Genomic DNA, 26,029 nt, shown 5'->3' with positions numbered 1-26,029 from the left:
ATTCGCTTTAAGCGAAGTATCCTCTTCTTACGACATCGCACCATCATAGTGCGCCACCCGAGAGCAGATGACGTCATCTGACATTCCTAAATGTTCCGCCCATTCCCTATGTCGTTGATCATATTGAGCTCCTTAGATTGCAACGGCAATTGCGGAGCCTTCGAGAACATCTTTTATCATTTTTGGTCAAAAAGTATTTACAGGATATAAAGCCGTCGGGCATTAGCTCTAAAGCCACCCAGTAGCATTACAATTTGAATTGAGTTGTACACGTCGTCACAGAAACAATATGTCAATGTGTGTTCATTAAAAGGTCTAAACATTATCAACCTAGGAACATGACTGTTTGCACTCCCTAAGAAAGAAGAATCACTAGTGAGTAGTAACGGTAACCGGACATTTCCAAGTCTGCAACCTCATTCTCACATCTCTGTCCCTATCAAACACACCACATGCAATCGTGTTCAGCATCACAGGTTCTCCTGCCCATGAAGCACCGCGGCGATGCGAAAACAGGGATAAAATGGCCAAGTCTGAGGCAAAAAAAAAACTAGGAGACGGCCAGCGCACTGGCGGAACAAATCAACAGGACCTCACCAAACCATTTTGGATTCAGTTACCGAAAGGCTCACTTCTTGTCGGTCCGTTCAACATTCCCCATTCTCCATTCCATCCAACACGATCAATCTCCCTACCCATCCTCTTTTCCCCCTGTGTGCGCCCGTGCGTATGCGCCGTGCCCCCAGGCTGTGTCGGCTCAGCCGGCAGCTGCAGAGCGGGCTCGCAGCCTCACCGGCGGTGGTGCTGAGACCAGAAGGGGAGGATTTGTGCCTGCTACCATAGCCGGGAGGTGAGCTTTCACAGCAATTAATAGTGCAGTAGCCATGGGCTATGTTCTCGACGTGTTCTCGGCTGAAATAACTTTCCGCTGTACGAACTGAGTAACTTATGAGAGGTCGGTCGCGTTCATAGCACCTTTAGCCACTTAAGCGATAATTTCGACAGCAGTTGCATACATAACATTTGTATGTGTGAATATTCTTCGCATTGTTAATAAGTTTTCAGATAGCCCCTCTGGTATCAAAAATCTAGCGTCTTAGAATGACATCGGTATGTCGTTCTTTATGTGGTACTCGAACCAATCATGTCATGCACACGTCAGATAAAAACATGGAGTTCGAAGAGCTTTTTGAGATCGTGCGTCAACTAGCCGCGGTAAATCTTCAGGTATGTGACGCTGGTGCAAAGGTTTCACTTTGTTCATTTTCTGAGGGGGGCCCCCCTAATACTGTTTTGGGCCCTATCAGTGTTCCTCTGTGCCCAGTCCTTCAATGCATATGAGCAAACAAGAAATACTGGGACAATTAAATGCAACGAGTGTCCGACCTGCCGGTACGCTAGGTACCCAGACGCATCACTACCAATAAAGTCATCATTATCATGTATCATCATTGCCACTATTACATCGATCTTAATAAATCACTACCACGACTTCAAATGGAAGTCATTTTTCAACACCAAAACAACCATGAAACCAGTGAAATATTTTTTGAAAGCTTAATTCTGACATTAGAGATGCAAATCAAAACGGCCGAAATCCGACAGGAACCAGAAATTGGGGTATGATGGGTTAGCGTTATTGGCTCGGGCCACTCCTCGAACCCCACCCCACCAATTTGACATATACCTGTATACATACCACCAATACCTGTACTAGTGTGACGCACAAGCGCATTTAACAAATGTGTGGTGGAGCTTCTAGCACTCGCTAGTACAATGGAGTGGTGGAGCCTCTAGTATTCACCACATCACTTAGTCATCTAGTTCATCTGCTCTCCTGTACCATGCACTGGACTATTTGTGCCTAATTCTCGTCGCATTTCGCACGATCTTTGATTTTTTCATCACCATCTTATTCTTCTTCATATTTCCTACCATCTTCTTCATCTTTTTCTGCGTTTTCTTCTTCATCTTTTTCTGCCTTTTCTGTTTCATTTTCTTTATGTTCTTCACGATCTGCAGCATTCAGAGCATTCCGTGATAAGTTATGCACCACAGCGACAATTAATAAGTGCACCACAGCGACAATTAAGAAGTGCACCCGTACACTGGAGTGCACCACCGCGATTCATGGCTTGCGCAGACGGCAGACGGAAGTTCGCACATGAACTGAAAGCAGGGATTCGGATTCGCAGCATTCGAATAGGTTCGAACAGACTAAAATCTTGCGAAGCCCTGAATCCTAAAAAACAATGTCAAACCCTTAGAATTGTGACTGGAACTATGAATATCTGTGTCGAGCCATGCAACCATCATTTTGATGTGCAAATAAGTCACTGATATTTGTTCTAGGCTCAGTATATTTTGTAAATGTACGTGTAACATCCATGTCTGCCCCATCGGTCTGATGCGGTCTGCGCTGAATAATGTTGCATCGATCATTCTAGGCCCAAGTGCTGCTGCTGCCAGTCTTGTCTGTCCCTTCTCTGCCTCCTAAGTTTGTTGTGAGAGCAAAAGTCACACAGCCGTTGTAGCGACTTAAGTAGTCAAGGCGATACACTGGATGATTGGCAAGAGTGGGGCGGACAAAAACCCAGGGGATTCCATCCAACAAGGTGGCCTGCTTTATATCAGGAGGGCCTCCTCGAACAAGACGGATTGTTAAAAAAGCACATCAGCTTTAAATCACTCAGTCCGCCTTCAAAAACTTTGAGGACATCGTTAAGAACTGCGTGGGTATACAGATTACGAATAGTCAGCCAGGAACCACCGAAATCGGCTTGAAATAGTACACGACGTTTGAGTTTCCGGATGTCAGTGCAAACGTTCAAATCTTTTCAAAACTTATTTGAATGTATGGACTTGAATCTCGAATGCAAACCTTAACTGAATGACCACCTAATCTGAATCCCTGCTGTCAGTTCTAAATTGCACCCAAGTCAATATCGCCGCCACCGGGGTGCCTATGTAGTTGGGAACTTCTTTGTTTTCTTACCGCACAATGTGGGATGCGCTTTGCCCAAACCATGCTTTTAGTTACAACTGAGATCAGGATAGCCTGCAAATCACGGCAGGCTCCGCACGACACAAGACTCAAACAGATCAGTAAAATACACGACACGATGTGCAAAAGCTTTTAAAGCCTAAACGCGCGCCCAAAGAGCACGTTTAAAGAGAGGTAAAACCGTGCTAAGTCACACTCGCCGGACCCCGAGCCCGGCGCGCCTTCACCCCGTCACATTAGTAGTGTTTAACTGATCATCGGAGTATGCCATTGCCATTCCCATTAGCATCAGCTTACGCGGGTTGTGAGGATGGGGCCAACTGAAAGCGCAGCGGACGTAATTCAAACTTGGACCTCACGGAGTTACGGCCACCGTTGGCCTCTCTCCCGCAACTGCTCCCACCACGGGGCTCTCTGCAACTGCTCCCACCACGGGGCTCCCCTGCAACTGCTCCCACCACGGGGCTCTCTGCAACTGCTCCCACCACGGGGCTCGCCCACGACAGTCAGTGAACCTCTTGCGGGCCTAGCCGGTCTAGCCAGCCGACATCGATATGTTCTCATGCTGTAAACGACGACTACTTTACTATGTTACGTTGTTCACAAAGTAAGCGCGCATTTGACTTGCCTGTCCTTATGTTTCAGTGATGCCGAGCTATCGTCGGAAACAGAGGAAGTTAGCGCAGGCCCGGGCCAGGCAGAAGCAGCACAACAGCTCGTCATGTCCCGTCACGAGCCAGCCGGGCAAGCCCGTCAGTGCCGAGACGGCCGCGTCTGGTGAGCGAGGTCAATAGTTCCGTGCAGCTACGTTTACGTCTAGCTAATGCGGCACTCCAGTATTGCTCACGATATCTTACAACATCTACAGGAATCAAAACACCCGTGTAGTGGTTGGGAAAGCAGCAGAGCAGTCATTTTGGTTGGAATGCGAATTCTGCGTGGGTATTTTTGAAGCAGGTTTTTACTTACCACCGTTTTACATTTACTCAATATGGAACTTAAACATGAAACGTGCTCGAGCAGTCAATAGTCTATTTTATGGCGTCATTGAAATAAAACTCTCTTAACGTATTTTTGATTTGCTAAAATCTCACCATAGATTTCTGGGTGCTAAAAGGTAACTCATACATTACTGGACGACAACGCTCCTCTCAGACCTCTGCCCTGCACTGCATCATTGGCTTTAAACTTATAGTGAACGAATAGAAGGAAGTGGACGTTAAACAGCCCCTCGGCATATATATATATATATATATATATATATATATATATATATATATATATTGTTTTACTTCTATTCACTTTCTCGGTTACGGCGCTATTCTTACGCTGTTTGATTCTCAATCTCATGTCCATCATAGTTAGCAGAAATGCCCAAATGCCTGTATCATGCATCAGAGAACGCGGTTTGCGATCTGAACCTGCATGCAACGCTTCGAGCTGGTTGATAGCCGACCGCTGTGCGGTGATTCGGCGACTCGTGCTGACGTTCCTCACCCACAAGAAGTAAAATGGCCCTATCTCTCTTGACAGTGAATAACCATGGAGGAGGCGGAATATTTCCCTTGACTTTGACATGGTATGGCTATTGAACGGCTGGAATTCATCTGAAATCTCTTTGGCGCTATACATCTCTGGGTGATCTTAAAATAGGTTGTGCGAAACAATGTGCGAATTCGAGTGTATCTAACTCAGAAACAAGTGGATTAAATGGCATAACTTTGAACAACCTTGATCTTTAAAATGTCTATCTCGGTTCAAAACCTCATGCGCATTTGGAACAGGGACTTTATTGATCAGATATTTATTGGCCCTTGAATACATTATGACCAATGTGGAGGCTGAAGAGCGTTTTCCACATCTCTGAGTGACTTTAGATTATGCGGTTCCAAAAAAGTCTGCATTAGTCAGTACAAGCTCTATCTTTCTTAGATAAGATATTGCAGGGGTCACATCTATCCCCCTCAGTCCGCCTTATGAAAAACAACGAATCAAGGTGTGAGCTTAACTTGTCTCTCTGCCGGAACGGTACGCAACCAGCTTGATAAAAAACAAGAAAAGCTTAATTGGCGGATCAACTTTCTCCTGTTCCGTGACTTATGCTCCATGTTTCAGACAAAGCAGAGGACACGATCTCCACCTCTTCCAGTCCGTCCAAGATCGACGCATTTCACTATTCCCCAACCTCGGGAACGTCTGACTACTTCGTAAGAAACCGTAGGGATCAAAGCATCGCTTTGGCGGCACAGCTTAGATTGCCACATCTATTTGAGGTAGCCCTGGCTCCTATCGGCCCTGGACGATATTATACCACCCTTATTATACCACCCTTGTTGGCGTCCACTTCGCTGCTAGCCACCATTCCATGATTCGGACCAGGGTTGAATGATGGAATCTCGTGGACATAAAAAGCTTTACGTCCCATTTGATATATTTCTGTTGGCTTCATGTATCAGCCCCTACACGGCTCAATTAACTGCAATTCCGAACGAGCACGAACTGATACTTGCCTACAGCATGCATGCCCGCGCGTTGTTCTGAGCTTTGTGCGCTCCCCAGAATAACCACACATGTTGTATTGCACGCGATCAGAACGCACATGCAGCGAACATGAAGCATATCAGTAAAAACCGATCCCCGGATGACTTGAAAAGTCCTTGCGTGTTTCGTATGCCGGTCCTTACCACACTGACGTTACTAATTTGAACGAAATGCTTCATAGCATCACAAACTGAGGCCTCGGTACTATCACGATAATGATGCGATGGCGTGACCTTCATACCACCACTGCACCGGGCTCTCAATCCATTTCGGCATGGGTGGGGGCTCTCCGGTTCTTCTGCCAAATAAAAGGACATCTTGCAACGCAACGACTTTTCCGGTCTTTTACGTTTGAACATTGTGTCAAATTTTCAACATTTTACATCGAGGGCACGTATTTAGGAAAAAATCTTCAAAGGCACGTCTGGTCATTTTCGCGTTTGATACACACGTGAACCGAAGTCAAATCAAGTGAATCACCCTTGTTAAGTGTTTTGCAACGTAATGACCCGTAGTATTTGTACGGTTGCTGTACGTGTAAAATATAATGATATAAATGTCCTAGGCATATACAGAGTGGGGGAGATAAGCTATTTTATAAAAGTGATAAGTTACGATCTTTCATGAAGGGAATTTCATAGATTTAAATCACCTTAATCATTTTGAGGACCTATCGATTGCTGAAGCATCTTTTAACTATTGTAAATAGAACATGTCCCAATGCCCCTCCCTCCCGTTGACGTGTTAGTAAATACGTGCAAAAGCTGCGCGTCTTTCGTGTCCGAGCTCGGAGAATCACGAACCAGACCGGAAACTCCCAAAAAGGTAGAAAATCCCTGTTTATGTCATCCCTTTCTAGAGCGCCTGGGAGAGACATTCATTTCGCTCGGACGGTATCTATGACACGTACCCTTAACACGCGCTCGGATGGGGGGGGGGGTCAAATCGACCACCCCGCAGGTTTTTCCGGACTGGTTTCCGAACGGCGCGACGTAGCTGCGCCAAAAGTTGCATAGGTCTAGATAACTGAATACTGGATCGTTTGACATAACAAATTTAGATGCACCTTGTAAGGTCGCTGACCTATGGCAGGTCAAAGTCAGGCCATGGTTTCAGCGAAGGCAATTTCTAGGGAATCGTCCAATCTGATACAATAACGGAGTGTTTGACGAAGCCATACCTTTATGAGATGCTTTCTTAGGCACCACAAATTTTCAATGAGCAAATTGCGTTCACCTAAGGTCAGGTATGAAGGTCAGAACAAAGTCAAAACTAACCTGATTTATCACTCTCGGGCTTGCTGTATGGGGTAGTTTGTGGTGCTCATTTCAAGTTTGTTGACAGCAGGAATCACATTGCACATCTTCCATTGAGTTCTTAGAGGTCAGAACAGGTCATTGACCAAAGATGACTCGGATCGACATTTTGTTTGAGGAAGATACCGCCTAGCGTAACTTTTGTCGCTTATTCAAATGCAAAACTCAGAGCAGTCTTGTATGATTCTGGTCATCACTACCTTCAAAAAGTCAAACAAGGTCACTGACCTCAAATGGGCTTGTGACATTTTGCTTAGAAACGGTTGCCTAGGTCCTGGGGGCTCTTTAGAGACCAACCTCGAATTTGACCTTGTTTGATCTTATTTGATCTGAAGGTCATGACCTAGGAGACTCAAACTTTGACCTAAGTGAGCTCACGTGCAGGTCAAGACAAGCTGTAATTTAGTGTGTTTGGCTCTCTTAGTTCCCGAGATCTCAGGGGGTCAAATTGACCCCCACCCAAGCGAAGGGTATCTAGCCGACCAACCGGGCGCGTGTCAAATCTCATACCATCACATTCCGAGGGGTGCCAGTAGTGTACTGGTTAATGCATATGCGTTAACCAATGCGCGTCTGGAAAACCAGAGGTACGGGGTTCGGCTCCCTGCGGTGCCCGCCCTTCCTGCCAGGGTGAGAGGCAGGCGATGGCATTTAGACTCGGCAGCTGAGTGCGTCGTAAAGCTCCAATGACACTGCCATTATATTACGAATGACACTTAGATCTTTATCGCGATCAAACAATGTGTCCTCAGCAAGGACAGGAACTTTCCTTTGTTTTGCCTATCGCCAATCACGACATTCTGGACTTCGTGCCATTTTATACACATAAATGCGGTTTGTATTTCATGCAATCAAACGTCTTTTTCTCAGGGGCAAATCGATCAAACGATTCTCAGGATGCATGAGAAGGGATTAAGCCCCACCAATTTGTTTTTATTTCGTGAGTACTTCAATAAGTTTAACGCTCTGTTCACGCAAAATCGGCCTTGAACTCAATTTGGCATTAACACGCTCTTCCCCGCCTTGGAATTTTTCCACTTAGGGGACACTCCTAATTGGAAAATTCCTTTCCATGATTGGCAACTAAAAGTCATATAGCTATGTAAACTTATTCCTATATGTAACTACATTTATAATACGTAACGCAAATACTTCAATTTTTTAAAATTTCTAAGCCATTGCCCAAGAACAGGTAACCAGGAGTGCCCCTCCCTCAATCCCAGCGACGCAGTAAGCCGTACGTTAACACCAGAAAACATAAAATCAAGTCGCGGCACTTCCAGCTAAGAAGATGAAACAAACGTAAAAAAGGCAGGCGAAGAGGTGGTGCAGACCCGAAGGAATTGTGTTATGTGATAGGTAGGGAAAAATCATAGAAGAGAAGGCTTAAAGTAATCATTAGCCAAAGTCAGCTAATGACAGCCCGCTATAACCGCCCAATACGCTACAACCACTTAATTCACCGTGTTAGTAAGGGCTATGCAGTCACACTAGTCGGATGGGGCAATTACCTGGTCATTTTTGTGCCGGGTTTTGAGCTAGCTGGATGTCCAAGGAGTCCACCCAGCTAAGCAGAGCTTGTTGCTGGGAGAACTCCCGGAGCCAGCGCCGTGAATTTGTGTATGTGTGCATGACTTTATATCAGAAATTGATTATGAAACATGAATGTCGAATATGAATAAATATGAAGTGCTTTGGATATGAACAGCACAAAGGATTGCAACGTCTTCAAATATGTTGGTTACGTTAATATGTACTCACGAAATGTTTGCGGATGATGTTCTCAACGATGGTTTTTGATATAGGGATATCAGTTATTCTTGGAAAATATGAAACCATAATGTCGTTCCGCAGCTTAGGGCCAAGGCAAGATGCTGTAAATAGACTATAATTACGATTAGAGAAAGGTTGGTCTAAATGTTTTGCTCGCCTCATATCCATGTCATTGGATTCGTAGAGCTTGTAAATTAAATCGAATGATGCAGGGAGCTGCGAAGTTAAAAATTTGTGCATCACAATAAACATTTGGGATTTAGCAATATCCGATAATTTCAAAATTTTGTGTCGTTTAAAGATTGGCTCTGAGCTTGGTGGAGGACACACATTTTCTATAAGACGCACAGTCACTTTTTGCAAAATTACTAACCGATCTAGTTGAGAGGCATAATTTATGCCTCAAATCAAGCAGCAGTAATTTAAATAGGGAAGAATCAAAGTGTTATACAGTAGATGTGACGTTGTTTTATCAATAAAGTACCCAACCCTACTTATTCCAATATTTCTACATTATGGTTGCAACAAAATTAGTGTGGCTTGTAAATTTAAGAGATTTGTCAATGATTACACCAAGGTATTTTTTTCTTTTTCCTCTTCAATAGGTGAATAATTAATTTGTACATTTAATTGGAAATGCGAAGAAGGGGTAGTGTAATGCTGTGTGAATGTTTTTGATACGTTCAGGGAAAGAAAATTAGCAGCAAACCAGGAAGCCATTAGAAGCAAATGCGTATTGACATTGTTTTGAAGTTCAACAATACTATCATTTTTGAAAACAATCGCAGTATCACCAGCGTAAGACAGACAAATCATGTTACTGTTTAATTTAGGTAAGTCATTTGTGTACATTAAAAGGAGAATTGAGCCGAAAATGGATCCCTGGAGTACCTCCATTGTTACGTTTTTCATTGTTGATAGATAACTCCTGATTTTTACACATTGAGCTCTGCCAGACAAATATGAAAATATGATTTCATGAGATTTTCGTCGAAAACCATATTTAGTAAGTTTAAGTAGAAGAAGATATATGTTTACGGTGTGAAAGGCTTTTTTCAAATCTAAATACAAACCTAATACATATTCCCCGTTTTCAAAAGCTGTCTTGAACTCAATTTGACATTAACACTGTCTTCCCCGCCATGAAATTTTTTCCACTTAGGGGACACTCATAAGTGGAAAATTCCTTTCCATGATTGGCAACTAAAAGCCATATAGCTATGTAAATGTATACCTATATGCAACTACATTTATAATACGCAACGCAAATACTTCAATATCACAATTACCAAACCAATTTAAATGACAGCATTAAATAGCAAAAGGTCGTCGAGAAACATACTCGTCGTAGGAGCAAATATAGCAACTGCAACTAGTTACTCTTCTCGGAATGTACATATGATCTTTCCTTTCTCTTCCTAGAGCGAAGTGGCTATCCCGTGACCATGTTTCACAGCGCATTTGGCTGTCAGAGAGCTTGTGCACAGTGCACCAGTCAAGAACTTCATGCTGCACGCTCTGGTCACGCGTGGCATAGACATGTGACCTATTGGGGCTGCCACATAGCAAAAGATCAAGGGTCATTACGGCCTCCGACACACCATCGCATGTCAGCGGCCATGGCTAGAGCTTTTATTCCGCAAAGTATGCCAAAAGCAAAGAGGGAGAGAGAGAGAGAGAGAGAGAGAGAGAGGAGAGAGAGGAGAGAGAGAGGGAGAGAGAGAGAGAGAGAGAGAGAGAGAGAGAAGAGAGAGAGAGAGAGAGAGAGAGAGAGAGAGAGGAGAGAGAGAGAGAGAGAGAGGAGAGAGAGAGAGAGAGAGAGAGAGAGAGAGAGAGAGAGAAGAGAGAGAGAAGAGAGAGAGAGAGAGAGAGAGAGAGAGAGAGGAGAGAGAGAGAGGAGAGAGAGAGAGAGAGAGAGAGAGAGATTTATATCATGGTGATAGGACCCGGCAATTTCGTCCTGTTCAGAGTTGGATCAGTTGGCTCATCCAGAAAAATGTGTCACTTCTGTTTCGGGAGGATGGTGCAATTTTATGGGATGCCATGCCTATCGCGTATTGCGTATTCAAGGCTGGTAAAAGTGCACTTTTTCTCCCCGACCAAATTTCTAGAAGTCAAATGGTCTCCAGCAGCGTAATGCGATACCTTATGACTTAAAATAGTAATGAAGCCCGTGCCCAGTAGCGTCATCAGGAAACAACAATATCACCGAATGCCTCCTTCATGAACACAATTTTCGATATCATGCGCACAACCAAAACGCTTCATTTTACACTACCTGGAAAGCAGGTGCACGCTCCCTAGACTATGGAATAGCCAAATCATTACAGAAGTATGTTTCCAAGGTTGGAACCTGCCAGGGTCTCGCATTTAAACTCGATCTTCGGTTGGCTTTGCTTTCCTCGACTGCGAAAAAAGCGACAACGAAGAACCCTGTTATCTAAGGCAGCCAATAAACATGGCAGACTTCGAACCAGTGGCAGGCAGCGCTGGGAATGACGTCCAACATGTGGACTCATCGAGCCTTGCGACGCTTCCCTCTTACGAAAACCATATGTGCGCCTTGAGCCTCATCTCGACTGTCATCAAACCAACCACCATACATTGGCATGCTCCAAGCCCAGCGCAATATACATTGCTTCGTGGAAGTCTTTCGCCGTGCCCCAGCAAGCAAATTGTGTTGAAATTGGTTAGTAACTTTACATCAGGCTGCTAGTTCTTTATGAACAACATAGTCGCACTGACGGAAGGGGGAGGGGGACGGGCGATGCGACGGCCTCCCGAGGATTTCTGAATATGCCAGTCCGGTATATCATGCAGTCTCGCTCAAATCTTTGGTAGCCTCTGTGGCATCCGTTGCGCGCGTGTTAACACCAAAAACCTCTTCCGTAAAAGTGTGGGTAAATGGGGAGATGGCAATGCAACCTGTGCCCTTCTCCCTCCCCCTGATTGTCTACATTTGCTACCACACCTCACTCCTTACTTTCTGTCGCCAGTTTGCCTTACTTTCTGGCTTTCGGCACTCATTATCTGCATCATTGGCTATCATATAAATGTCCAGTAGCCAAGCTTCATGTTAGCAAAAGGTTGCACTGTGGATAATCGTTTAAATGCTGACAAAAAAATCGATGAAATAATTGCATTTCCAGCAGGGGCATACATTTCTCAAGAGAGATTGGGGAAGTAGTGGCAAATTTTGCGATCTTAACATACGGATGTTTTCCAGATCGGCACGCTTCTTCACAACTTGGGTGGGGGTGGGGGTGGGGTGGGGGAGGAGCCCTGAGCTGAACAGGAACCGGTGGCTTGTGTGACCAGGCACGAGTGGCTACCTGGCTTGTAGATCTATGTGACTGGTAACCACTCTCAATCAGGACAAGATAAAAAATGGCATAAATGAACCATGACCGCCTACCGCTACTCCCTTTCGTGAGGAGTGCCATTAGACTTCAACATGGAACTCACGGTCCATTTCAAAGGGAGGAAGTTTGGTCGCTCTTGACTGCTGCAGTGAGTCGACAAGGCAAAAAAGCAATTGAATTTAGGATTCCAAGAAATTCCAATGAGCTGGGGTCAGGTATGAAGGTCAGACTGACGTCAAGATCGACCTGCTTTTCACCTGCCTTTTCTGTGTCTTGCAAGGGTGGTCTGGATAATTACAATCAATTTCTACTTGATCGGATCATTTCGCCGACCTGCTCTGAGCTGTCAATGGCTGAGGACAAGATACTGAATCGCGGTACCGCCAACGAAGTAAACGAGGCCCAAAAATTGAATCCTAGGTTCATGACACTACAATGCGAATGCCGCTTGCAAAGTCTCAGTGCACTGAAAGTCGCCGCCCACTTCATATAAGTCGTATTACAACAACTAAAACATGCCTTTGTGAGCACATGAATCTCCATGTCTAGATCTTTTTCAGTATTTTATGCTGTATAGTTTGCGACTCTGAGAGTCGGCTGGTTAAAAACAGTGAATCGGCTGACCGGCCATGCCACAGGAAATGCACTAATTTGTCGCCGACATGTCACCGAAACGAGCAACCAACTAAATATCGTAGGATAACTTTGTCGCTGGGTTGGGATGAAACCTAAAAAAGACACCATGGTGCCGCCAGATACAGTACAAGAGTCAAATGCATTACCATGGAGGCATAGTATCTGTGTGTTGAGACTTGATATAAGTTTTTGTAGAGAATGTTGTATTATTTCGTCGTGCCTGTTACTAAAATTTTCTGCCAAGGACATTTTTGACATCAAGCTTATGAACATGTACATTTGTGTCACTAAGCTTGTCCACCAGGTCGGGAGATTTTACCACCCCTGCAAGTATCTTTGTATACCGAGCATGCTATATGGGATTTGAGTCATCAACAAATGCCTAAGGTAACTACGTAATTTGCAGCACCTGTTTGGCAGAGACCAGCGACTGAAACACATTAGTGAGTGTCAACTGAAACGCATTAGAGACTGGAAAATGCAACACATTGGAAACTGCAAATGAAGCACATTATAAACTGGCTGAGCAACACAACTTAACACGCGTCGGGCGGGGTCAGTTTGTTTTATAAATTAAAGTTTAGTTTTAAGTTTGGTTAATATAAAGTAAAGTTTTATAAATTAATTTTTGAACAGCACGGCGTAGTCGCACACAAATTTGTAGAGCTTTGGCAGTTGAATAGTGCCACATTTAGTATACAAAATGAGATGTGCCTTGTGAGGTCGCTGATTTTTGGCACGTCAAAGTCAGAGCAGAACTTCGGTGAAGGCAATTGCTAGTGAATCGTTTTATCTGATAGGACAACGGAGTGTTAGACGAAACGGTGCCTCTCTGAGATAGTGTCTCAGGCAAAAAAGCAATTGAATTTAGGATTCCAAGAAATTCCAATGAGCTGGGGTCAGGTATGAAGGTCAGACTGACGTCAAAATCGACCTGCTTTTCACCAGTATGTTAACTTTATCGGCCAATTCCTGATGCTCATTTCGACTTTCTGGACAAAAGGACCGCAACAGACTTCTCCCATGGACTTCCTTCAAGCCAAAGTAAGTCACTGCCCTTAAATGACCCAAATCAATCCGTCGTGTTTTGGAACGTACCATCTGGCGAAGTTCCTAACGCTTGTTCAAATTCAACAACAAAGACAATCGCGTGGGGTTTTGGTCACCATGATCTTAATCAAAGAAGTTCACTGGCTTAAATGGACACCAGTGACATTTTACATAGGACAGATATCCGAGTTAAAGGTGGTTCTATGAGGTGGTCTGGGACACTTTGAACAAAGGTCTCGAGTTTGTCCTTATTTCATCTTACTTGACCATGAATCCATGATCTATGAACCCATGTCTTCACCCAAGTAACTTCACATACAGACTAATCAGCTCCGTGAATTTGGTATCCCTTACTTTCTTAGCTTTTTAAGGTCTCAGGGAGTCAAGCTGACCCGCACCCGAGCAAAGGGTATTGAGCCGGCCACTCGGGCATGCGTAAACACGCGCTCAAGTGGGGGTCAACTTGATCCCCCCCGAAGGTTTTCCCGGAATGGTTTCCGAACGGCACGACGTACTCGCGCCAATTTTGCAAAGCTGTAGGCAATTGAATAGCGGATCGTCTGGGATTAAAAATTTAGCTTTACCTTGTAAGGTCGCTGGCCTATGGCAGGTCAGTCAGGCCATGGTTTCAGCGAAGACAATTTCTAGGTAATCTTTCAATCAGATCCAACAACGGAGTGTTAGACGAAAATATACATCTCTTAGATATTGTCTCAGGCAACACAACAATTGAATGAACGAATTACATTGGTCGGTGTCAGGCATGAAGGTCAAAACCAACTTGTTTCATTACTCTAGGGCTTGTTGTATGGGGTAGTTTCTGGTGCTTATTTCGAATTTATTAATAACAGGAACCGCATCGTACACCTTCCATACACTTAAAGGCCAGAATAGACCACTGGCCTAGAATGACCCAGGTCAAGACCCCATTTTTAGGAACAAGCTGCCTAGCGCAATCTTTGTCCTTTATCCAAATGCAAAACTCAAAGCGGTCTCGTATGATTTTGGTCACTATGACCTTCAAAGGGTCAAACAAGGTCACTGAGCCTAGATGAGCATGTGACCTTTTGCTTAGAAGAGTTATCCAGGTTTTGAGGGCCCTTTGGAGACCATCCTGGAATTCGACATTGTTGGACCTTATATGACCCGAATGTCAAGACCTGGGAACATCAAACCTTGACCTAAGTGAGTTCACGTACAGGTCAATACACTCTGCGAATTTGGTGTTTCTAGCTTTCTTAGTTTCTGAGATCTCAGCGCGTCAAATTGACCCCCCATCCGAGCAAAGGGTATATAACCGGCCGCCCGGGCGCGTGTTAAGGAAAACCAGCGACAAGTTTTTTGTAACTAAACTCAATTTTGAAATAACTGCTCAGCTTTCGGGTAATATAATATGTTCGTTGTACAATCAAAATGTTTCCATCAGGCCGTGATAACGGCACACGGGGATGACCCCTAAGGGATCACGTCAGTTTAGTCCCTTAAGTTCCAGAATGACAAATGACGAGCGATTATGTGACCCTACTACCCCCACCAGCTGTTCCAGAGGTTGCGCTTCTACGTCCTCCAGGAGCACTCTTACGGGAGACGGGCCAAGCTGGGCAGGATACGAATGTCAGATATGGCTGCGCGTGAAGAGCCTTTTCTCCACCCGGTAGAGCTGAGCTGCGGCGTATTCGCAGCCACTGCGCAGCCGTTGGAAAATGACGAGTAAGCAATGGCCACCGAGGCAGCATGGGTTGCCACGAAGCCTGCCAGGCTACCAGACTATTCCGCCAAGTTAAATGTCAAACATTTAAATGTCAAATTCTACCGAGTTCATATTTGCGACCCCGCAATGTGTGTCCGCCAAGCGTGCAGTCCTAACTAGGTGGAAAGAGCTGGTGAGAAGTCTTGGACTTTGACGAGCATCGTAATATTGCGCGAAATAATGTAAGAGTGCATCTTTACGCTGTTCGTTATTTGTCGTGATTGATCGGCCACTTGATACCCCTACTGTTATTCTCTTGAGCCGTCAAGTCTTCACCGCCAGCCAGTGTTTATAGGGCAGGAGTCCACTATACATCCCTACTGTCGTGCTCTGAAGTAGCCAAACCTCCATTGTCAGCCAGCACGCTCGCTGGCTTGTGACCCGGTCGGCGTGCGTTCACGAGCTTGCTGACCTCTGCTCGTGTCACCAGCGATGGCCATAGGTTCCCGGACGAGTCTATGGTACTGCGCGCGCTGCACACCGGCCAGTTCATGCGCTGTGTGGACGCCCACGAGTATGTGAAAAGCATGGTTCTGGCCGAGATAAACTTCTGGACGGAGGCTGTTGTGAGTCACCCTTCTGCTGTGCTTGTTGTCGCGTGATAGTTACAGATTCGTTCCGATAAGTGGCTCTGTGTCAGCTCTGTGACTCCCTGTCGATGAGCGACTTTCAAGTCTGCTGGCCCAGCCGTCATGTGGCCCATTTTGTGACGGATTTTTGAACCGGTCTCATTCCATAACGCCCGAATTTCTGCAGGAGCAGGCTGAGGGTACTCCCGTGTTGCCAACTATCCAAAATCTCTACTTGGCATCGATGAAGAAAATCTTTGATATGAGCGCCAGCGACAAGGTGAGCTGAGGCGATCGGATGGGGAGGCTTCAGTGAATAGCTGTCTAGTTTTTATGCCTACCTTCAGCTCATGATTTCCACGACTGGTAGCGATACTACTGGAAAGTCTCCAAACCGCGGCGGGAAGGTAGATGAGATGCTTGGGCAAGAGAAATGACGGTCTTCCGAAGTTGAGGGGAAGAAGGACGATAACCATTTTTGGATAACTGCCTTCCTTTTTGTTTCAAGTCAATCCAAGGGGCTTAACGTTACATGCCTTAAAAAGTTGGGTGCTCAGTCCACCCGGGACTCAGAGGTTCCACTGTAGAACAGCCATCTATTCGCCAGCCAATAAATGTATTTTCAGATATTATTTAGGTGTTCCACTGGTACTCTTACACTGGCTAGAGTATAAATGATCGCGAAGCCGATGCGTGCTAAAAATTTGACGATATTTGCCATTTCGCAATAGCTGGTGTTTATGTTCAAGTCACCATGTGCATGGTTCGCCATCGTCCAGCACCAGCTGAAGGTGGCAAAAACGAGCTTCTGATCAGCTCTGTCTTCCGACCTGCCAGATCGAGCGTCTGGCGATGCTGGACCGCTCGTGCACGGCGGACGCTCTCTTCAGGCTGGCCATGTTGGCGACCCCCGAATCGTTACCCATTGTGACAGACCTGCAGCGACGGATGAGCGGGTGTCTGGAGCGCGCCTACGACCTGTTCCTCTTCTGCAGCGAGTTCACTGAGCCACCCGCGCTGCCGACCTACTGTTCCGACACGGAGGTGAGCTAACGCAGCCACTGCTCTAGGCAGCGACAAGCAGCGGGTGGCGGATTAATCGCTGTGAACAGATAACGTATCCCGATAAGTACTTCTCAGCTCAACACCTACATGGTATGTTGAAAAGTAAGTGCATGTCCGCATAGAAGTGACCGCACAAACCGGAAAATCACGTCACATGTTGAAGATGTTGTTGGTCCTCAAACCTGTCTGACATCTCAAAATTTTGCCCAACCGTGCTAGTTTTCTCTCGATAATATTGCTGCCAAATATCCGCAGGACGAAAACGGGACCGATGAACGAGAACAAGCTTCTGGAGACGAAAAGTCTTCAAACGCCAGTAGGTGTGTGATGCCTCTAGTTCGCACAAGTGGCTTTTTGTTAACCAACTGTTCTTTAATTGTATTGCTTCAATGCAGTGTAACTATAATTTGCACGTCTTTAGTCGTCGGAACAAGCAATTCATCGCTCTCCCTCTTGATGTACCACCGCACAATTTGACTACCGTTATTGATATGCGTTTAACAATGAGAGCACCCGGCTGGCGCCGCTGCTGTCTGCAAATACTTCCGGAAAGCTGGTTGGTGTCTGGCGGTGACCGAGTGACGTGGCTTCGCAGCCCGATGGGAGAGTCGCCCGGCAGTCTGTTCCTGAGCGACGACTGCAGCTGGAGCCAGGACGAAACTCCTTTCGGGGACGACGAACCCTGGCCCCTGGCCAGGTCTACCCAGGACCCGATCATCGTGAGCACCCTGGTACGCACGCTGATGTCGCCGGTGATGACGCCGCAACCAACGCAGCCACCGCTGTTTGGTGTGGCCTCCGGCCAGTCTTTGACCCTCCCTGTCTTCCCTCCTTTGACGGATGCTGAGGCCTTAGATGCCGTGTCCGGGAACGAGACGGAACTCAAGGAGCTGCCCTCCGCCGCCAAGAAGAAGAAAAAGAAGAAGAAGAATAAGTCGAAGACGCCAGTCGAGGTCAATAAAAATCAGGTGGAGGTGAAAGAGGAGGAGGGACATGGTCTGCCGGGGGCTGACAATCAGTCGAATAGCAAGCCGTTAAAAGAAAGCAGCGCCGTCAATAACGGGACAGGTTTAGAGCACCTGGGAAGCAGTCGGAAATGTGGTGATTATAACCGTGACCAATCCCGACCTGGCCCGCCCAAACGAGCTCCAGAGAAAAGCGATACCATCAGAGAAACAACAGTTGGTCTGGAACCGAACCGTACATCAACCGAGCAGGCTGAAGACAGTTCCGGTAAGGCCATCACGGAGGACAGTACAGTCCACCATTTGCCCTTTGCTAACGGAGCGTCGAAGGACGAGAGTTTGTATACGAGCGGTGCCGGTATAAATAGTGGCGTCGTCAAAGGAGTTCTTCATGAAAGGAAACCGGATGCATGCGATCCGTGCGACGAACGTATTGTTCACAGAGTACGTCGTCAATCAGGGGTGGCGGATGAGGTGGCGTCACCGCAGCAAATCCCCGCCTGCGGGGACAGATTGGAAGTCACAGCAACCGTTCTGACAACGGCGGACATCGTCAGTAACGGGATGAAAGCGTTGAATGGAGCCGCTGCACCTTTCACCGAGAGAAAAAAGAAGAAAGGAAGCGGAAAGAGCACGGAACGAACAACTGTAACACAAGTGGATGGCCAAACAGGAGCAAACGCAGATGCCAAAGAGACCACGAGCATGAAAAAGGAGGATAAAGCAAAAACACTTCATAATAAATACGCATCTGCTAGAGCCGTTGTGAGACGTTCGAGGATGTCATCCATTGTGTCAAGAATACCTGAGACAGAAAATCAGATGGAGCCGTTAAAGAATGCGACAGTAACAGACACACGTGTTCATGCGGAAAAAAGCGAAGACGATCCAGCGCACGATCCACTGCAGCCCTCCACGGAGCATCAGCAGGGAGTCGACGTAGTCGAAGATGCTCCCCGTGCAACCGGAAGAAAGGAAGCGCTCTCGTCGGCGAGAATTTCTACCGTCCACGCCCAGCCTCCGACGCCACACCCCTGTGAGCCGCGTGTAAGCGCCTCCCCAGCTAGATCTTCCAGATCTCCAGATAGATCTCCAGCTACCTCTTCAGTCAGCCGTCAGCTGAGTCCGTTCGAACGGTCGTCGAACATGCTAAAAAAGACTTCAGCGGCCGAAGGAAGTGGAGGTCGCCCGAGCCCACAGGCAGTCAGCGAGATTGCCCCGGCAGGTCGGACCGACTCGCTGCCAGCATCTGAAGACGATATGTCGCCGCCAACGATATTTGGAGGGGCGGAAGGACCGCTTATGCCGACGGAGGGGCTGGTTCTGGCGGGGAAACAATATACCCTTTCGGCCATTCCAGAGGAGAGAAATCCCCAGGCCCTGGTGGTGAAGAAGACAGAGCTGGCATGTGGGGCAGGGGAGGTCAACCTGTCAAAAACGGAAGAGGTGGTTTACGGTGATGTGTCAGGAGCCAGCCAGTCGTTATTGACTCCGGAGACAACACCACCGACGAAAGTAGTAGGGGAGACGGCATGGTGCACTACCAAGGTGGCATTGCTGGACGATAATTGCTTCGCTACTCGGAAGAAAGATGCAGTCAAAGCGAACAAAGAGGCATATGATCTGAAGACAGCATTCACTGAGTATGAAGACGGGAACATCACAGACATATCGGTGAAGGAAGATGAGGAGATTGACCCCACGAATGAGATTGTCGAGAAGCACATAGATGAGAGCATCCCCCTAAAAGAGGCTGCGCATGAGAATGAAGAAGAAATTGGTCATCAAAAGGTGGCTACTAGGGGGGAATGTGAGGAGAGTAGTCCAAGAAAGGCGGCAGCGTTGTTCGCTGCCAAGACAGTCAGCGTGGCCCAGCTGGAGGCCCAGCTGAAGACGGAACTGGAGGCCCAGTTGAAGGCAGAGCTGAAGGCCGAGAGGGACGCAGAGCGGCAAGCGGAGCGGGAGTATGAAGCTCGGCTGCATCTGGCTGAGACGTGCGTGCTTTCCGTTCGCGGGCGGTCCGGCGAGGAGACGCGTCGAGGCGAGCTGTGTGGAAGGGGTTCGGTCTCGTCAAACTCCCAGGCAGAGCCAGTCTCGTCGGACGAGAGCCTGAAGTACGACTCATTCTATTCATTAAATAGCACGGTTTCGACATTTATGCAAGGCTTGACGCAGGTTGAAAACGAATATGAGCCTGAAGAGGACGACATTGCTTATAAAGAATCGATGGAGGGCGACGATGCTCGTGAAAAACCGCCCGATGGAAACGTTAGCGGTGGTTGTTCTGAATCCATCGAGCGTCACAACGACATTGGTAGTCATGATCCGTCTGGCCGAGGAGACCAGGGAGACGCTGGACAGCAAGCAACTGAGAGAATCCTGGCGGGCGAAGGAGATGTTGACATGCCATTTGGTCTGCCCCAAGAGCCTGTCATCCCTCCAGTGAATAGCGAACGTTCCATCGTGGAAGCCCCTTCGCTCCGGCACGAGCAACGCAACGGACAAAGGCTGGCCTCGGCCCTCGCCGGTGTCTTTTCCAAGAAAAGGGCTCAGAGGAAAACACAGCTCTCGAAAATGTCCAGCAAACTGCGTCAAAAGGATGGGGCGTTAAATACATGCTGCTGTCAGTAATGCTCACACATCCATTGTTATGTAAATCGATGACGCATATATCCTAGCAGGTTGCAAGGAAGGTTGTCTTCTCAGACGTGTGTCGTAAGATTAAGACGCATTTTATTGTGTGACTATGGTTGTGGACGGCGCTTAGCGTGTTCGCACATGATGCCTGGAGCAACGGATATCATCGAGAAAACGGTTTTCAGACAGGAAAGTGCCATTTACAGCGATAGGAATGTAGATTTGTTTGGGAAAAAGTTCCCGCATTATTTTTTTCGGGAAGCATTGCGTGTTGCTGGCTGTCGCAATGCCACCTGCCGTTGATTCGGGGTTTTAAAATGGTTCGTTTATGACGGACGACGCGCAATTTGCGTATTTTGTCCCTCACTCAAACTTACGCTGGAGCTGCTCACCGTGTCGCCGGTTGTTAGAATTCGATCATGTTCATTGTGATGTACGAGTACAAGTATCACCGCCTTCATATTAATAACATGTATTTGTCTTTTTATAACGACTTACTATGCTTTTAATACAATATATCAGTTATCCGAAAGTCTGTTTTTAGTTACAGCATGATGTGGCAGGATTGCTACTGACATAATGAGCATGTTAATGCATTCATTTTCTTCCGGAAGATGTTTACTCCGGGCTAGTTTACTACAGGAATTATACTAGTCATCGTCATGTTGTAAGTACTCACACAGCCGTGAATGGTATTAGTTACCGCCGTAGAGAATGAGTTGTATACGTATGTATACGTTTCGCCGAGTCTTCCCTGAATCCCTTCAATGTTTTGCGGTGCGAGTAAAACCAGGTTAAGCCTGCTTGCTATACGTGTGGGCTTCTTCAATCTAAGGGCATTAACAGAGAAGAGCCGGCTCATTTTAAAAATGAGTGGCGGCTTCAACAGTAAGTTTTTACGTTTTGAAGTTATTTCCTCCATTCATATCATGGATAAATATAACCTGTAGCTTAAAAGCGTCGTTGTCCCGCCCGGTCCGGTCCCGTCCTGTCCCCGTGTTGTCCCGCCCGGTCCGGTCCCTTCCGGTCCCGTCCGGTCCCGTCTCGTCTCGTCTTGTCTTGTCTTTTTTACTTTTCGCTTTTCGTGTGGGTACTCTTCTTATGTGCAAGGTAAACGAGGTGTGCAAAGACAAAGCCGTCAAAATTAAAGACATGTTGCAAAGCCTGCGCAACAATTAATCATGACTGTTCAATCTCCACACGGAGGGGTGCGAATGAGCGAAGACACTGAAATCTTGGGAAAAAAACTAAAACACGTCGTGCATCATTGAGATGCAAAGCCACTGATGTGGCTGGAGACGCAGCTTTGCCGAAGCCAACGGCGCCGGCTCTCCATACAGCCGAGACAAACGGGAGCCGCAACTAAAATCGTCTATTTAACGTCCCAAGTGTACGAAACAGCAATGCATGGCAGTGCGCCTGGATGATCCACGGATGTTGAATAGCTTGCGGGTGTTAATAAGTCATGGATGTTGCAAAAAGGTGGGAAGGGCCATGCCCCCCTCCCCACCCTCGGAGCCGTGATCTTTACACCTGATGCTGGGGGATTTCGCAGGGATTCGTTTCAAATTGGTAGGAGTTCGGAAAAATTTTGCTCTCGCCCCTCCCCTGTTTACATGCTGCCTAGTGTTAATGAGATCCGCTTCATGTCACGAGTCAATGCCACGTCGCTGGCGACGGAGACTTCGACCAGGGGTAACAAAATGCCTTTTCTGTCACCGGTAAAATTTGGGACAGCCTAATTAGTTACCTAGAGACAAATCTAATTAACCATACACAGTGAGGGTAAATGAACTGCAATGGGTCGTAAGCATTAACATGCGCCCGGTTGGCCGGCTAAATACCCTTCGCTTTGGTGGGGGGGGGGGGGGGGAGTCAATTTGACTTCACTGAGATCTCGGGATCTAAGAGAGCTAGCAACACCAAGTTCACAAAATGTATTGACCTGCACGTGAACTCACTTAGGTCAAAGTTTGAGGTCCCTAGGTCATGACCTTCGGGTCAAGTAGAGTCGAACAGGGCCAAATGCCAGATTGGTCTCCAAAGGGCCCCCAGAACCTAGATAACTGTTTCTAAGCACAAGGACACGTGCTCAGTTAAAGTCAGTGACCTTGTTTGACCTTTTGAAGGTCATAATGACTAAAATCGTACAAGACTGCCCTGAGTTTTGCGTTTTGATAAACGGCAAAGATTATGCTAGGCAGTATGTTTCTAAAAACAATGTGTTGACCTGGGTCATTTTAGATCAATGACCTGTTCTGACCCCTAAGAAGTCAATGGAAGATGTATAGTACGGTTGCTGCTATCAATAAATTCGAAATGAGCACCATAAACTATCCCATACAGCAAGCCCTAGAGTAATAAAACAGGCTGGTTTTGACTTTGGTCTGACCACTATACCTAACCTAAGGTCAGTGTAATGTGCTCATTTAATATTTGTATTGCCTAACAAGGCATCACAGAGATGTATGGCTTCCTCTTACACTCCGTTGTTGGATCAGATTAAACAATTCCCTAGAAATTGACTTCGCTGAAAGCATGGCATGACTTTGATCTGTCATAGGTCAGTGACCTTGCAAGGTACATCAAATTTGTTTACGCCAAACGATCTACTATTCAGTTGTCTACAGCTAAGAAAAATTTGGTGCGGCTGCGCCGCACCGTCCGGAAACCATTCCGGAAAAATCTTCGTGGGGGTCAATTTGACCCACTACCCGAGCGCGTGTGAAAGGGAGTGCCCCACGTTTGGTGCATGTTTCAAAAATATGCTCTGGTAAAACCTCAGAAGCATTTATGTCTAATAATATCACTGGGTAGTGGCGCTGAAGCACGATCAAGATGTTACGAAAACTTGGGTTAAACATTTGAAGTCAAAATTAGGCTGTCAACGTTACGTAACAACACTGCACTTCTTCCTTCCCCAGTAGTTCCAGAGTGTACCCCGGGCACACGAAAACTGTGGTTGTCGCCACTGCCATAGTCATAGCAGCCACCGACGTCATAACACAGCAGAATCAGATTACGGCCCTTGTCATCTGCTACAAGTTAGACGTACCACTTTTGAACTGTTTTAACCTGCACATTGCGGGCATGCGGGCTTAAAAGTGACACCTCACCTGGTATGAATGACGTCAGCACAAATGAACGTTTGTGATTGGCACAGCGGACGGCAAGGGCCAGTTGCCGAGAACCATGTTGGTTGAAACTAAAACAAGTACGTCAGTACAGGCAATGGGATACTCCGTTCCCCAAAGCCAAAGTGCGCTTTGAAAAGAACCGCTGTGGTAAACGCCAAGGAGGGATAAATCAAACCCATGGTATCTCGCTGAATTCGTTGGATGATAGCCTCATGTTTGCGCATACGTATCTGTAAAAACAGTGTTTCAACTTTTGTAGCAATTATTAAGAAGGTATTTTAGCGAATTAGTGTGTCGAAACATGGCAGCAACGTTAAGGAAACATGAATTACCGGGATGTCTTTTCGCAACATGCTTCCATTTTTGCGATTTTTTCTGCAAGTAGGTCGCAAATTTTGTCACCGGTCATATCCATGATTTGTGGGCTTTTCAACCTCTGCCTCCGGCTCCATTGGCGTCACCTGTTCAGGCAGCGAAGCGAGCAGGGGTCTCTGGTCCCCAAAAATATGCCAACTGACACCATACTGTAAACCGTCAACGACAACAGAGGCTTTTGTCAGCAACGTAGGCCCATTTTCGGCACCAATCAGGACCTTGCCATAAGGTGGTGGATTCGTAAAAACTCCGCAGAGTTGAAGACAGGATGAGCACGCATAGTCTTTATCCCACATCGTTTCAAACACCGCGATGCCTCCAAGCAAGTCAAAAGAATGCGAAAGTTGCGGTGACAGCGGCCACTTCCCCCGAACCCTATATCTTATTCACTGTCTATTGGCTCGTAACACTAATTGGGAATACGCTGATAGAATGACAAATTTGTTTCGGTCATTGTCGTGAAAGTAGCTCCAACAGCAGCCCACCTTCGCATAAGAATGCGGTGCAGCTTTTTTTAGATCTGAAATTCAGTGTACGTGAACAGCATTGAATCTTTGCAGTTACGCACCGTCAGCAGTTATTGCTGAACACTGGCTACAAGCGGTAAAAACTAGCGTCTGGTATTGCCATCAAACAACATTAAGTCCGGTGCCAGCACTTGCTTCCACTTTCCCTCGCAGTAGACATCGGGTCCACCGGCTATATCTTGCGGGCTCCGTCTAGAAACCATATGACAGAAAGTCATGCCAGGCAGGACTGGATTGCTTGACGCCTTATCTCGACACCGACGCGTACACCAACCCCCCAGCTCCATGGCCATACACGAGTCACTCGCGGAATCCACCCTCCATCGGCTTTCGCCTGCGCCGGTATAGAAACCTAATTCCCAACTGGACCTGTTTGTTTTTGCCCGTCGTCGAACGACTTTCGGGCGTGGCGAAAAACTCGCCGCGGGGACGAGCGGGCCCGGGCCCCGCGCCAACGGAGTCTCCGCGGCGTCCGGCCAGTCTGTCGGGGGGCCGGCCGACGGGTGGCGACGAAGGCGCGGGTCGGAACGACGCCACGAGGTGCTGCCGCAGGGTACCGCAGCGGACCCCTGCACCATGGCGGCAGGCAAGGTAAGGGTCGGCCGACTGGACGAACGCTTGGCGAGGCGCCTGGCGGGCTGAGAGTTTGGAGAGGACGTAAAGTGACGGTGGGGATCTTACGGCTTATGTGCGAGCCCATACGGTCCGCGCGTGCCGGTGTTAACCACAGATTAACAACGCTCCTGAACATTTCCTTCAATTTGGCAGGCAGCAGTCAGTGTGGAGTGCAGGCAAACAACATAGTACATTCCCCCTGAAGCATGTTTTTACATTCCTCTATTGCATTAAGCTCCAACAGTCTTTCGGCCTCTTCGAATAGGAATGCGTAGTCATGCCTGGAATGCGCGACGAGCAGGTATGGAAGAACAGCTGAACTTAATGATTTGCTGAGCTACTAGGTTATCAGCAGCAATCGCATCGCAGGCCATAAAAAGGCTCTGAATACAACTCAGAGATGATCATTTAACCCCTCCGAAGGTTTTCCAGAATTATTTCCGGACGGTGCGACAGAACAGCGTGAAACTTGACATACCTGCAGGCATTTGAAGAGATCTTTCGAGTTACAAAATTAGATGTACTTTGTATGGTCGCTGATTTATGCCAGGTCAAAATCGGGCCAAGGCCACTAGCGAAGGCCATTTCTAGGAAATCGTTCTATCTGGTGGAGTGTTAGAGGAAGCCATACATCTCTGAGATAATTGTCTTAGGCAGTAAAACAATTGCATTTAGAATTATAACAAAATAGAGTGACCTAAGGTCTA

The 26,029-nt window shown here is 46.9% G+C and overlaps 1 protein-coding gene across 6 annotated transcripts; it reads left to right on the top strand.

Annotated features, from left to right (window-relative positions):
• The first annotated feature begins 755 nt into the window (after window positions 1-755).
• On the top strand, window positions 756-21,636 carry LOC119110471 (uncharacterized). Of its 6 annotated transcripts, none has more exons than XM_037234326.1 (9): window positions 756-850; window positions 3,650-3,781; window positions 5,120-5,211; window positions 15,220-15,392; window positions 15,863-15,998; window positions 16,189-16,281; window positions 16,839-17,045; window positions 17,322-17,386; window positions 17,662-21,636. In XM_037234326.1, the coding sequence occupies exons 2-9, from the start codon at window positions 3,652-3,654 to the stop codon at window positions 20,660-20,662; spliced, it is 3,897 nt and encodes a 1,298-aa protein (XP_037090221.1). In that variant the 5' UTR covers window positions 756-850; window positions 3,650-3,651; the 3' UTR covers window positions 20,663-21,636. The 6 variants fall into 6 exon arrangements, with proteins under 6 accessions (XP_037090221.1, XP_037090214.1, XP_037090206.1 ...); XM_037234319.1 differs by having other exon boundaries at window positions 3,650-3,790; window positions 16,195-16,281; XM_037234311.1 differs by having other exon boundaries at window positions 3,650-3,790.
• The last annotated feature ends 4,393 nt before the right edge of the window (window positions 21,637-26,029 follow it).

Source organism: Pollicipes pollicipes, unplaced genomic scaffold (assembly GCF_011947565.3).
Source record: "Pollicipes pollicipes isolate AB1234 unplaced genomic scaffold, Ppol_2.1 Scaffold_2555;HRSCAF=2994_pilon_pilon_pilon, whole genome shotgun sequence".
NCBI lineage: Eukaryota > Metazoa > Arthropoda > Thecostraca > Pollicipedomorpha > Pollicipedidae > Pollicipes > Pollicipes pollicipes.
The sequence above is the reverse complement of the archived record's forward strand: the minus strand, read 5'-3'. Positions and strand labels throughout refer to the sequence as shown.

Bases quoted from the DNA above. Each gene is read 5' to 3' on its own strand.
- LOC119110471 (XM_037234311.1), top strand. From the start codon at position 3,652: ATGCCGAGCTATCGTCGGAAACAGAGGAAGTTAGCGCAGGCCCGGGCC. The intron at 15,393-15,862 runs GTAAGCAATGGC...TCGTGTCACCAG, and splicing joins CAGCCGTTGGAAAATGACGA to CGATGGCCATAGGTTCCCGG. The intron at 16,282-16,838 runs GTGAGCTGAGGC...CCGACCTGCCAG, and splicing joins ATATGAGCGCCAGCGACAAG to ATCGAGCGTCTGGCGATGCT.